Source organism: Narcine bancroftii, chromosome 13 (assembly GCF_036971445.1).
Source record: "Narcine bancroftii isolate sNarBan1 chromosome 13, sNarBan1.hap1, whole genome shotgun sequence".
Classification (NCBI taxonomy): domain Eukaryota; kingdom Metazoa; phylum Chordata; class Chondrichthyes; order Torpediniformes; family Narcinidae; genus Narcine; species Narcine bancroftii.
Genome location: NC_091481.1, coordinates 66,552,577 through 66,567,379, shown reverse-complemented (window position 1 = coordinate 66,567,379; position 14,803 = coordinate 66,552,577). Strand labels below are relative to the sequence as shown.

At 42.1% G+C, this 14,803-nt stretch overlaps 1 protein-coding gene across 2 annotated transcripts in view; it reads left to right on the top strand.

The window, feature by feature from the left end:
* The window catches only part of LOC138747956 (protein phosphatase 1 regulatory subunit 12C-like), a 69,950-nt gene that overhangs the window by 18,845 nt on the left and 36,302 nt on the right, over positions 1-14,803 (top strand). The window contains exons 7-11 of one of the 2 annotated variants that reach the window (XM_069907614.1): positions 1,935-2,020; positions 5,215-5,384; positions 5,692-5,789; positions 9,436-9,567; positions 10,327-10,506. In XM_069907614.1, coding sequence (XP_069763715.1) covers positions 1,935-2,020; positions 5,215-5,384; positions 5,692-5,789; positions 9,436-9,567; positions 10,327-10,506 — 666 coding nt within the window. The remainder of the gene's footprint in view (positions 1-1,934; positions 2,021-5,214; positions 5,385-5,691; positions 5,790-9,435; positions 9,568-10,326; positions 10,507-14,803) is intronic. The other variant, XM_069907615.1, reaches the window with a different exon arrangement.

Sequence of the window (14,803 nt, the reverse complement as noted above, 5' to 3'; positions counted from 1 at the left end):
GGCCTTAAGGCCCTTGTGGGATTGATTTTGTGTTGTTGGGTATTTAGGATAAGTTGAAGTCTGGTTAAGGTTGCCTCTGTGATTCCTGATTGTGTCCTAGCATGGGGGGTCTGTCCTGATCAGTCCCTGGCAAAGTTAGCTGAATGGACTTAAGCCCCCTGTGGGATCAATTTTTGGTTATTTGGGTGGTTATCATTGGGTTAAATCTGGGTTTAAAAAAAAAACCCTGTGAACTGTGATTGTGACCTAGACTGGGGAGTCTCCCTTAAGCAATGTCTGGTGTAGCTTTCTGTAAAGCCTTAATGTCCCTGTTAGATTAATCTTTGGTTATTTGGGGTTTTTTTAGGTTAAGGTAAATCTGGGTAAGGGTGGCATTATGCTCTATGGTTGTGTCCTGGCCTAGGGAGCCTGCCTTAAGCAGTTCCTGGTGGTGTTTGCTGCCACACCTTAAGGCCCTGTGATATTATAAAAGACTGCAAAATGCAAAGTAATTTGAAAAAAAAAATCATTATTTAATTATGTAAAGTTCACTTTAATCAGGTAATTCCCGTAACTTACAAAATTTAAATTTGACCCCCAGTCGCTGGCACTGAAACAGTTATGAGCTAACTGCCACACTATCTGTGCCGCTTTCATAATTAACCCCCGCCTCTCTTCTCCCACTCCCCCAACAAGTTTACAGATAAAGCCTTACTAATATAGCTAATACAAATAAAGATTCTTATTAGGCAGTGACAAAGAGACACTTTGGGAGAGTCGCCCCTGCGGTAAGTTCTTCAACTGGCTGAATGTTTGCCCCATCTTCACCAAGGGGTTGTGTGTTGCATTGGAGAACATTTACTTTTACAATTTTAAATGTTTTTTTGTTTTTAAATGCATTTATTTCCTTGATATATTAATTCTTGGCCAGTTGTTTGGGTTTCCAGTTGATTGAATTCTGGAAAATGGAGATAATACCATAGTATGGTGAATATTTTTCAGTAAACCCGTTGAGTTTAAAGGGTTTAGGAACTAGGACATAGTGAGTTCCAACTTGTGTGTTTCCTCTTGTCCACGTGGGCTGAAAAATGCAACCACTGCAGCAGTAAACCTACCTACATTTCTGACCCCTGCAGTGCCTGGCCTGCTCCTCTGGCTGCACTCCCAGCCTACACTCCAAACTGATGAGAAAGCCGGATCCTGAGCCATCAAAATTTCTGAACAAATAGATATGGATTATCAGAGTTTTGATTAAATCCTCTCAGATTCCCCATTTATAAATATGGGGACATTTTTTAAATGAGGACTTTATTTTGTCTGTCTGCCAGTCTCTTGAAAATGTTTCATCTGAAAATTATGCTTGGTCTTTCTCCTCAACAACCAGAGAAATAGGAGGTTAACTATTCGAAACCAACAACCATTGGGCGGCACGATTAATATAACGTTATTACAGCACCAGTGTCCCCGGTTTGAATCCAGTGCTGTCTGTCAGCAGTTTGTACATTGTACGTGTATGGAGTTTTCCCCAGGTGCTCCAGTTTTCTCCCATTCTCCAAAATGTTGTAGGTTAATTGGGTGTATTGGAGGGGCATGAGCTCATGGGCTAGAAGGGCCTGTTACTGTACTGTATATCTAAATTTAATTCTAATTTAAAATTTTCTACAAAATGTCAATGTCTACTTTGCAGTGGTGGAATCGGAGGGTATCATCACATTTCCACTTCTGTCCTGTTGGAATAAAATTGCACGGAAATAGGAGACCAAGATTAGGACTGATGCCCATCAAGGCCAACCCCTGCAGCTGTGCAGGATGGCACTTGACAAGCTAGGAAAGATTGGGAAGCATCTATGGACAAAATACGATGAGCTTTTCTGATCAATATAGCCTTTTGATGGGAGCTGGGATCGCGACTAATTTCAGATGCATGTTTAGTCGATATTCTTGTGTTCACACAGCTGAGGACTGAGAAAGAGGAAAAGATGAAGCGTGCCGTAATTGAAACAACTACACAACAGCAGCAACAGTCAACCAGACCAAGGAAGTAAGATACAGTCTAGTTTGATACAGTCTAATTTGATACAGTCTAATGTGTAATCGTAAAGCTCCAGGCTACAGTTTAAAAATTGGTAATTTGTTACTTTAATTAATCCTTGGACTACTATTTTAAAGGGCATATTTCAGAAGGAACCTTTTTGCTTTCCAATCTGAACAAATCACTAACCAAAAACAAGATAAGTAAAATATTGCTGAAAGCCAGTTTTGATTAACAGTAGGACAGGTACAGTTTTTAAAATATTCTTATTTGAGGTGATCCTATGCTTGGTTTGCTAATATATTGTGGCATGGAGGGCTCTCCAGTACAGGCAGTAACTTGCCTTGAATTGGACTCATTTTCCCGTCATCAACAGTTTGTACATTATAAAATTAGTCCAATTGAAGGGTGTGGCTGATGCTTTTGAAGGTCAGCTACAATATTACTTCAAAAGTGACTCGGGTGGTTAAGCAATTTGTGTGGAAAGGTTTGTTTCCTTGTCAGTTGGTGAAAGGGCCGGGGTGAGTTTGCGTTGGAAACTATCTCATAAATAAGATGAAGGTGATCTTTCATCTCCTTTCCTCCAGCCTGTTAAGAACATACGAAACGGGAGCAGGAGTCGGCCATCCGGCCCATCGAGCCTGTGGTGCTGTTCATTGACATCACGCCTGATCTGATGACAGCCTCATCTCCTGCCTTTTCTCCATATCCTTTAATTTCCTAACCTTATAAAAATCTATCCATTTACTGAGGTCGCCTCCTCTGCTTCAATGGGCAGTGAATTCCACAGATTCACCACCCGCTGGAAAAAGCAGTTACTCCTCATCTCCATCCTAAATCTACTCCCCCTTGAGGCTGTGACCCCCCCCCCTAGTCCTAGTCTCCCGCACCAATGGAAACTATTTGTGTACCACTATCTTTGCCTTTAAATTTTGTATGTTTCTCTAAGATCACCTCTTATTCTTCTAAATTCCAGCAAGTCCAGCCCCAGATAACACAATCTTTCCTCAAAGGCTCACCTCTGAAAACAACCTGGTGAACCTCCTCTGCACCAGCTCCAAAGTCAGTACACCCTACCTTAAGTAAGGAGGCCAGAAATGCACGCAGTGCTTCAGATATGGTCTCGCCAGTACCTCATAACCTCCCTGCTCCTAAATTCAGTCCCTCTAGCAATGAATGCCAACATTCCATTTGCCTTCTTCATTGCCTGCTGCACCTGCAAACCAACTTTTCATGATTCATGCCTAATCAGTCCCAAGTCCTGCATGGCAGCATGCTGCATTCCGGTAACAGGAGGAATGAGTGCAATTGTTGTTGCAAACCTCCACTGGATGAGTTTGGCTGGCTGGGATCTATCAAACTACCTCACCAAAAGCTGGCACTTTCCAAGTTGGAGATGAGAATGCTACAAGCAAATTTTGAAGCCTAATGTTGAACAGGATTAGATTTAATTTTTGCTCGGCTGGAGTATTAGGATCCAGGAAAGTTGGAGAATAGAGGACAAGAATTAAATTTGTGAATTCGGAATGTAGTGAGAATAGCAAAAATAGTACAGTATTTAAAGTTTAGTGTTTTTTTGAACTTATTTGAAATGTTATGCACTGTAAAACCCCCGGTATCTGGTACCTATGGGCATTGGTAGATGTTGGATGAGTGAATTTTGTGGTTGCTTGAGATTGCGTGTTAAATGATTGGTGAACTAACGGCGAGGTGTACCAATTTTAAACTTCCATTTTTTAAATCTATTTATTTTCCACAATTTTTTTGGCCAGTCACTTCAGACTGCCAGTTGCTTGAATTCCGGATAACAGGGTTTTAAAAAAATTGTACATTGACTGAAAAGGTGGTCATTTTATCAGGCTAAGCATTTGATTTTTTCTTCCAAACTTGTAGCTTGAGTTGCTGCATTTATTTTGGAGACAAACTGTTGTGAATGCACATGACAGCCCAAAGCAATAATGGATGAAGAAACAGAGTAAATAACCTTGTTAATGTTCAATTAGCCTTTGTGTGACTGAGCCTTTATGGTTGCTTTTGAGTGGTGTCCAATTATAGTTCCTGGTAAACATGAATGCTATTTTAATAAAGCTAACGCTGTTTGGTATCTTTGGCAATCCTTAGAGTTTTTTGATGTCATAGTCAATGTGTAAAAGTTGAGATCCCCCCCCCCCCCCCCATGTTATTTTTGGCCCCACTCAAGCTCCTGATGCCCCGGTTGCATCGATCAACTCTCGCCTTGGCCCCAGCCGCCCCCCCCCCCCCCCACCGACCATCGGAGCTTCCAAAGCCCCAACTGCAGATCTTTGCCTCAGCTGCCCGCCATCGTAGCTCCTGAAGCCCCAAGGTTTGACTTAACACCCTGTCCCATCCATGCTCCCAAGGCCCCAAATGACCTGTGTACTTACTGCAATCAGAAGTAATATCTGGGTAACAGTTGACCCCCTAAATTTTACCCTAAAAATCTGTCCACAAAATTCAACTATTATGGTATTATAATGGTGCTACTATATTCTGTGTAACAGGGAAAATTGCATTCATGTTAGCATGGGTCCTGGTCCTGGCAAGTGGCAGAGTTTAAAGCAAAATTGTGTAGATTTTCGTTGGCAGCTAGCGTTAAGTCCAGACTTGCAGCCTTGTGTTTCACTGGTAACAATCAAGTCACTTTCGGAGTTGTCCAATATTTTATAGCCAAAATGAAATCCTTTTGAAGCATAGCCATTGTTGTCATTTAGGAAGCAAACTTGTGGAAGGATTGGTGGACAAATAATCATATCATTGCTTGGAAATATTGGTTGAGGGGAAAATTGTTGAATAGGATGTGAATTCCCCTGCTATTAATGGAACATCAACTAAGGGATCCTTTGCATGCATCTGAGGGAGGAAAGGAACTGTGTTTAGCACCTTGTCCAAAGGGCGGTAGCCCTGACAGTGCATCTGTCCTACAGACATGTATGTGAAACCTGAACCTATCATTCCTGATTTAATGATAATAGCAGGTACTGTCTGATACATATACCTATTATTTAAAAAAACCCAGCTGATTGGATAGATGATATTTCCTCTGTGCGAGCAGCAAAATATTAATCTCAAATTAAACATTTTTATGCATTGTTTCATTTTGATTCGTGGGATTCATAATACTGACAGGGATTTTTTGTTGTTTTGTTTTGATCCTTCTGCGACTTTCCTCTTTGTTTAATTAGGAGTTCGGTATGCCGGATGAGCAGTAGGGAGAAGATCTCGGTGCAAGATCTGTCAAAGGAGCGTAAAACCTTGGATTCGTTGCCTCTGGATGAACATAAGAAAGAAGAATCCAGCAGTTCAAGTTCAGAGACTGACGAAGCCTCCGAATCTGACTCAGAATGTGAAACCGGTAAACTACGATTGTTTAAATTAATAATAAGATATCTTGTATTTTCTCTTTGCATAAAGATGAGGATTAAAGCCTAAGTGCTGTAATACACTGGATGTAATTGGAAGTGTGTAAAGTTCCATGTTTGTGCATCAGGGTGCATGAGTCTTCCATTTGTATTCTCGCTCTTTGATCTGCAGTCTGATCTAAATGAGAATTGGAGGGAGCCAACTCGACTAGTTTCTGTAAGCGAGATTTAATCCATGTCTTGAAATCCTCTGCCAATTCCTTTTGTGGTGTCAATTCTGCTTCTTTTCATTCTCTGCAGACAAAAAGAAACCTGCCCTCAATCATGGCAAAAATGTAAATGGCACTGAAGCTTTACCACTCATTCCTCCTGTTACACTTGCACCATCAAGCCTAAAGGTAAGAATATTCAGTTGTATTGGTTTCAGCAATCACACAAAACTGCAGTTTGTGGGCAGCTGCTCTCGATGATCCCACAGAAAGATCACTGTGGCAGGAACTTTCTCTTAACTGTTACCATCAGATCGGTTTGATGTGATCCCAGACATCCAGCAGCACTTATGTTGATAAACCGACTGAGCATCCATTGATCTGAAAAGACTTTGGGCACGCAACACCCCAAGAACGTGAACGTATGATTAGGCGACACGGTTAGCACATTGCTAGTATCTGGCGGTGTCTGTAAGGAATTTGTACATTCTCCCAGGTTTCCTCCGGGTGCTCCAGTTTCCTCCCACCCTTCAAAACATACGGGGGTTGTTGGTTAATTGGGGCATTTGGGTGGCACGAGCTCGTGGGCCGGAAGGGCCTGTTACTGTGCTGTATATCTTAAATTTAAAAGTGGATATTAAAATATAATTTGACTTGTATTTACATTTTTTTTTAAAAGTCAAAAATTGGAGCACATAATCAAGAGAGAATCTGAAACATTCTGAAGTACTTTTGGAATTTGAAAGTACCATATTTGGGTGGGGAAATTACACTGACGAGGAGTGGTTCAGAGCCAATTTTTTTTTTTCAGGGGTAAATATGGCTTAGCACCCACTTAAAGCTCAGTTGGATCTCCTCACAGTGCAGGGTTTTCAGGGTATTTTTCAGTGGCTATGGTCATTACCTCATTCTTTGAAATGGAAAGGAAGGATTCTGAGATGGACCAAGTGCGAGTGAGAGCAGTGGGGAAATTGGCATCAAAGGTGGTGCTTGGTGTGATGAAGAATAATGAGCTCCCTGTGAGCCAGCCACAGTTCCACGCACACCTCAGGGACTCTGGGGTGCAAAGGCAGAGGAGTGGCTGAGTGTAAGGATTTCATTAGAAATGACATCGAGAGCACAGATGTTTCTCAAAGTGGAGCAAAAAGCAAACTCCTGGAGGAATAGCGGGTCAGACAGCATTTGTGGAGGTGACGGAATAGTCACAGTTTCAGATTGTGACCCAGCACCTGTCTTGATTCAGGGTCTCAACCTGAAACTTTGACTGTCCCCAACCTCCGTGGATGCTGCTCGACTTGCTGAGTTTCTCTAGCAGCCTGGGTTTTTATTGCTCCAGATTCTAGCATCCATACTATCTTGTGTGCCTAGTTTTGCAAGTTGTGGTAATGAGCACGCATTTGCAGTATAAACAATACAGTAGAAGTCCAAAAATATGGATGCCAGAGATTAAGACCACCCAGACTTTTCAAAAAACTTTTAAAATTGAATGGACTTTTGCGTTCATGCATTAGTGCCACAGATGTACAGCGGCAACAAGCGGCCACTTTATTTTTCTTTAAAACTGCTCGTTTTGATAAATGAAGCACGCTGTATTTGCTAATCAACAAACTAGCAAAATTTACCTGTTCATCTCTTCTTTATTCCTCCTTTAATTTAAATTTTAAAACTACTGCCTGAGAATCCGGAAAATCCGAAAATCTTGACCTACCCAATCCCAGAGCAGTCTAGATTTTCAGACTTCTACTGTCTAGTGAGAAAGTTGGTTTAATATGCTTGAGGTAGTAGTTGAAATGGAATAACAAACGAGTCATATCTGGCTTTTTTTTTTCCCCTCTGCAACAACATATCCTGTATTTTGACAGATCGTAGAAAGCTATTTGGTCATCTTATAGTGACAGTCAGAAGTTGACCAGTTGTGTTTGCAAGTCTTTTTCAGTTTCTTTATTAAGTGGTGGAAGTATAATTGAGAAAGGAGTGTTTTAAAATGCATTTCTGTAAAAAAAAAAGATTTGTGTAAGGAACAGGAAACATTGCAGGAAGTACCAGTGTTTATTGGCAGCTCTGATCTTCAAACTAAGCTCAATTAGCATCTGCATGGTCTGCAGTTGAGAAAGCAGGAACAATTCGTGAATATCAGTGAAAATATTAGTACTTCTGCTGTTCAGGTGGTGGGTGTCGACTACTTGCAAACTTGTATGTAACTAATTAACTAAGAAATATTTTGAAAAGTAACTGTTTTGCAGTACTGGTAATTTAAATTTTGCAACCATGCTTGATTGGAAGATGGTTTCAGTCACCACATCTTTGTGCAATTTTCAGTTGTTCACGTTCATTGTCATTCAATTGTACAAGTACATTCTGACGAAAGAGTGTTTTCTGGCTTTAGTGCAAAAAAAAAGCAGCAAATACATATGCAGACATAACACACCGAGACAAACGATACATATGCAGTATGTATTTGCATGCATGAAAATATATAGTAGACTCTCGAATGGTTAGTATCACCAGTTCGTTCAGCAGTCTCTCTGCCTGTGGGAAGAAGCTGTTTCTCAATCTGGTGGTGCTGGCTCTGATCCTCCTGTATCTCTTTCCCAACAAGGGAGGCTGAAAGATGCTTCGTGGGATGTGTCTTTCACCCATTGTTAACTGGCCGATGCCAAAATTCACTGTGTTTTGATTTTGGCATCGCCCTGTTCAATTTGAATTGATTTTCATTCGAGTTAATGCTTAGGAAAGTATTTGAACAATTTTTTTGCCTCACTACCTCGAAGTTAGAGCACAACTTGGTGAGAAATACTGCCACAGGAGTGGTGTTGATCTGAAAAGCGACAAGTCATTCTCGGCTTTTGTTTAATGTTAACTTAATAATCTTCATAACTTAATAATAGTATATTAAATTTCAAATTAGAAACCTGATAACAATGACCTTTAAACAATCAGATTATTATAAGCACAGATGTGGTCACAATATCTACAGAGAAGCAAATCTGCCTGCTCTGGAATCCATGTAACCTTTGAACCTTAACATAGTGACTGATTCTTAATTGCTTAGAAAAGCTCTCAGTTCAAAGGCAGCGAGAGGGTGAAAAATATATGCTGGCCTTCATCTTTCTTTAGTTAAGGCATTAAATTAAAGTCTCATCTTCCCCTTCAAACGGATGTTCAAGAACATCAGAAATAGGAGCAGGAGTCGGCTACCCGGCCTGTTGAGCCTGCTCCGCCATTCAACGTGATCATAGCTGATCTGATGATGGGCTCATCTCCACCTACTTACCTACCTTTTCCCCATATCCCTTTAATCCCCTAACTATGTAGAAATCTATCCAACTTTATCTTAAATATATTGACTGAGGTCGCCTCCATTGCTTCAGTGGACAGCGAATTCCACAGATTTACCACCCTCTGGGAAAAGCAGTTCCTCCTCATCTCTCTCCTAAATTTACTACCCTGAATCTTGAGGCTAGTTCTGGTCTTCCCCACCGATGGAAACAATTTACCTCCCTCAATCTTCTATGCCTTTTATAATTTATGCTTCTATAAGATAGCCTTTCATTCTTCTAAATTCCTATGAAATCGAAATCCAGTTAACTCAATTTCTCCCCATAGGCCAACCCCTTCATCTCTGGAATCAACCTGGTGAACCTCATCTGCACCATCTCCAAAGCCTTTGAATCCTTCCTTAAGTGAGGAGATCAGAACTGCACGAGTACTCCAGATGCAGTCTTACCAGTACCTTGTGTAATTGCAGCATAACTTCCCTTCTCTTATATTCAATCCCACTGCACTGTTGGGATGAGAACATTAGACTTCAGCCTTGTGCAAACTTGTGTTGCAGCATTCCATAAGAGCATGGCCAATTGCCTACCTTGGCTTTGCTTTCCTGAGCCACCTTAAGATGCATAAATCTGTCAAACCCAGCCTTGAAGATCCTGTGATGAAGAATTTGAATGATTCCCAATACTCTGAAGTAAGAAATTTCTCCTTCACTTTTAAATGGCTAACCACCTAATCTACATCCCTGGTTCTTAGAATTCCCAGCCTGAGGACATGTCTTCTTTTCATCGAGCTTGAATCGTGTACATTTCTTTATAGTTATACTCTCCATAATGTTTGAGCAAACTTTGAGAAGTTAACTTGTTGCTGAAGTCACAAGAGACTATAGGTATTGGAATCTAGGGCGGGAAACAAACTGCAGGGGAACTCAGCTGGTCAGGCAGCATCCATGGAGTGAACTGGAAAGTCAACTTGAGACCCAGCATCAAGAATGAAGCAGAAGAGGGAAGATGTGCAGTATAAACGATTGAAGGGGGAGGATTCGTGGGTGATAGGTGGACACAGATGGGATGTAGGGAGGGTGATGAAGGATGACGGGCAGATGGACTAGGTGGGTGGAATTGGGGAGGTGGAAACAGGAAATAAAATGTAGGGTAGATAAGCTTGGAGGAGGAAGGGGAGTTGAAGGTGGAGATAGCTACTGAAGGAGATTGGTGGAACCTTGGGAGAGAGGGCTGGTGGCCTGATGGGTTAATTGGGAGGAGGGATTCGGTGAGGGGGCCTCATGGGTGATAGATATAGGGTTACAGGGCTGGAGGGAGAATTTGGAAAGAAGGTGGGTGAGGAATTGGGAGAGAAGGGACTGAGGGAAAGTGAATTACTTGAAATTGGAGAATTCAGTGTTGAACTATGTTCTATAAAAGCTTTCTGTTCTCTCCTTCATCCTCTGCAGTACATTGGTCCGTCAGTAAAGCCAACTGTCAAACAGGAAGCCCCTCCTGCTTGGCACACAGAACTTCGGAAAACTAGTAGTTACGTCACATTACAGGATGCACAAATCATCTCCGAGAAGACCCCATTGAGCAGCATCAAACGCTCTGCTTCCTCTCCACGGCTAAGTTCAGATAAAAAGGCAAGTTTGTTCATTTGTGCTGAAGTGTGGGAACGTCATTGGGATTGTATAAATGTCGTGCTCTCCTTGCTTTACAAGAGTGGTCGATGTGTGACTGGACCTTTTAAGTTAGAATAAAAACTTATTGATTATTAAAAGGGTCATTGAGCTGGTCTGTTCCAACAGTAATAAATTTTTATATCTGAAATTTCAAAGGAAGTTGCTTCATCGGCCCCAAACCTAATCGTGTTTTTTTTTTTTGCTGCTTAGATTGATTTTAAGTCTGATTGGCTTGATATAATGAAGCCAATGTATGGCTCTGCATTTCTTCAAAAATTATCCCACAATGGAGAGAATTAAACATGAATTTTTCTCATCACTGTTCAGAGAAGTCAAATATCTGGTATCTTCAGGACTTTGACATAAGAACATAAGAGAAACAAGCCCATTTGGCCCATTGAGCCTGCTCAGCCGTTCAATAGGATCATGTGTAATCTGGCTTTTCACATCTGCCTTTTTACCCATCGCCCTTAATTCCCCAACGTTGAAAAAAATCTACTGTGTCTTAAATATATTTAATGAGGCAGTCCCTGCTGCTTCCTTGGCCAGAGAATAGCACAGATTCACTTCTCTCTGGCAAAAAGCTGTTCCTGATCAATTCAGTCTCAAATCCACTCCCCAAATCTTGAGGCTACATCCCCTAGTTCTAGTGTCGCCCTGTGGAAACATCTATCTCTTTCACAATTTTACATGTTTCCATAAAATTCCCTCTTAGTTCTGAATTCCAGCGAATGTAAGTCTCAGGGGACTCGATCTCTCCCTGTATTAACCCCCTCATCTCTGGAATCAAATTATCAGCACGCTGTTCAGTTGCCGAGGAACCTCCCAGCTCTGAAATTCGATCTGTCCAGCCACAGCCTTCTGGATTACTTGTTGCACCAGCAAACCGACCTTTTGTAATTCATGCACAAGTCCTTTGGCACCACAGCAATGCTGAAAACTTCACCATTTAAATAGTTATGAGATTGACTATTATTCCAAGTGGATGACCTCACATTTACCAATATTTTGTACTCCATCTGCCAGACCCTTGCCCACACATTTAACCTCTTCATTAGTAAAAACACAAAGCTGGAGCAACTGAGCATTTATTTTCCATACCTTGATGAAGGGCTCTAGCCCGAAACGTCAGTTATGTATTTTTAACCCTTTACTATATAAAGGGCACTGCTTGACCTGCTGAGTTGCTCCAGCTTTGTGTTTTTACTTCATCCATGGTGCCTGCAGATTTTTGTGTTTTACTTTTAACCTATTACTCTTTCTCTCTCTCTCTCTCCCCCCCCCCCCCCCCAAAGCCCCACAGCATCCTCTGAATATGTTTCTTTACTCAGTTTAGCAAACTTAGATATGCTACACATGGTCCCCTCTTCCAAATAATTTACATGTATCGTGAACAGTTGCAGGCACTCTGCTCACTGCGCCAACCAGAGAAATATCCATTTATCCAAGCTCTGCCTTTTATTGGTTGACCAACCCTTCATCCATGCTAATCATTATCTCCAGCTCCATGCATCCTTGTGGATAAGTCTTTAATGCGCGACTTTAACAAGCAGTTTCTGGAAATCCATGTACACAACACTCAACTGTTCCCCTCCATCCACTGCGCTCGTTGTATTCTCAAATAACTCCAGTAAATTTGTAAAATATAACCTGCCCTTCCTGAATCCATGATGCGTCTGATGAAGCCATTTTAAAATTTGGACACACAGCACAGTAACAGCCAAATACCCCCAATTAATCTCTATGTTTTGAAGGGAGGGAGGAAATCAGAGCACCCGGAGGAAACCCATGCAGACATGAGGAGAATGTACAAACTCCGTACAGTGGGGGATTCAAACCCCAGACCCGATCGCTAGCGCTGTGACAGTGTCGCGCTAACCAGGTTTCTCACTCTTTCTTCGTCAATAATATTAAACTAACTGGATCTTAGCACGCGTCATGACACTGTTTAAAAAAGGATGTAGGCTGTCTTCTAAACTGCTGGGACCTGCCCAGAGTCCAGAGAGATATAGTAGCTTACCACAAACTCATCAACAATAACTTCTGCTATTTCTATCAGTATCCTGGGATGCATTCCACACAGCACCCGAAATTAAACTCAGGCCTCCAGCATAGTGAAGACAATTCTGCAGACTACTCGGTGAAAATTTTTAAGGACTTGCAAATGTGTTGGGATTGTTCATGTGTATGAGTTTAAGTTCAAGTTAATGATCCGATTGCAGAAGTAGCCTTGCCTGCTTTAGACTTTTCAGGAAGTGCAGTCGCTGTTGTGCCTTCCTGACTAGTGAGGTGTTAAATGTGCATGATAGGTCATTAGTTAAGTGAACCCCAAGAAACATGGTGCTTTCCACTCTCTCCACTACAGAGTTATTGATGTGTAGTGGAGGATGGTCATCCCTGGACCTCCTGAAGTCCACGATCATCTCCTTCATATGGTCAATGACTTGGGTTGCTGTTCTCACACCATATCACGAGATTTTCCACCTCTTCTCTGTAGTGCGACTCATCTTTGTTACTGATGAGGCCGACGACTGTGGTGTCATCTGCAACTTGATGTCCGTGTTGGAGCTGGATCTGGCGCTGCAGTCGTGGGTTGCTGTTAAATGATGTAGTGCACTGCCACAACATCACAAAAGCTAAAAAGAGATCTGGTGGTTTAGAGAATGAAGGAAAATAGAGGAATGCCATGTTTTATAAGGCTACAAAAGAAAATGATTAGGGGACATTCCCAAGATCGTGTTACATGGCGAGCTCTCCACTGGCCACTGAGACAGAGGTGCACCAAAGAAGAGGTACAAGGACTGTTTAAAGAAATCTCTTGGTGCCTGCCCCATTGACCACCGCCAGTGGGCTGATATCGCCTCCAACCGTGCATCTTGGCGCCTCACAGTTCGGCGGGCGGCAACCTCCTTTGAAGAAGACCGCAGAGCCCACCTCACTGACAAAAGACAAAGGAGGAAAAACCCAACACCCAACCCCAACCCACCAATTTTCCCTTGCAACCGTGCCTGCCTGTCCAGCATCGGACTTGTCAGTCACCAACGAGCCTGCAGCAGATGTGGACATACCCCTCCATAAATCTTCGTCCGCGAAGCCAAGCCAAAGAGAGAAAAGAGACGAGAGGTGTTGAGTGAATGTTATGAGCTCACTATGTGAAAACCTGCTTGAAATGGCAAGATTCCCCGTGCACAAGGGTGTTAGTTTACTTAAAAGGGAACTTAACAGTCAATGGCTTCCTTTCCCCATGTGGACTGTTGGACGGCAATTTAAAAAAATCTGATAGTGGCGTATTCTAGGTGTTGGTTGTTGGAAAATCCATTCGAAAGGGAGGAAGTGGGTGGGTGGGGGGGGGGTGGTTCCTGGGCTGCAGGCCATCGAAGGATCCTCAAGAAAGAGGAAGTGCAAGCTGTTGACTGGTTCAGATAAGTAGAAAGGAGCTCTGTCTTCCCATTCTGCGTTTGGTGTTTGTACAGTGGACAAAGTATCACTACATCATGTAGAGTCTTGATTGGTAGCTAGAGCGAACATCTAAATCTGCTCTGAGATGTTTCTGGCTGCTAAGAAAACTGATGAAGAGTTTCTGAGAAATGTTCTTAATGAATCAACAGTGAATGTTTTACTGGCTGCTGATGGTAACAGTGTGTAATAAATGAGGGGAGTAAGAACAGCACGCACCAGATAATGCCGATTCGGGCAACGTCCGACTGCATGTAGGTCTGTGGTCACATAAGGTTATAATAGATTAGCCATGGCCTATTTCTGGAGCTACGGTGTGTATATTTTAATGTTGCAAATTAAAATGGGTAGGAGTGAATGATTAAATCAAATCAAAGCAAAGCAATTTATCACGTCACGCCCACAACGTCCCCTTCTCCGACCAGAGGGCCCAATCATATGTTGTTTGCAAATCCCATAACGTCCTAGTTCACAGAACGTCTCGTGGACGTTAAACGACGCATGACTATTATAAGGGAAGAATAGAAGGTGAGATGAAGTAAAATGAGCAGGTAAATGTCAGATTTTAATGCTGTAAAATTGTATGTAAAAATCCTCTGCCTAACTCTATCTCACTTCCAGTCCAATCTTGTGCATTGCTGACTTTCATAACATCACCATTGGTGGGAGTTCTTTCACTGTCCTCTGCTCTTAGTTCCAGAATCCCAGTAGAACCCCTGGTGGGTATTCAGAACCTTTGGGGATTAGTAGATGCTGGATAAATGTATTTTCTGTTGCTTGAGATAACGTGTTGCATGATTGG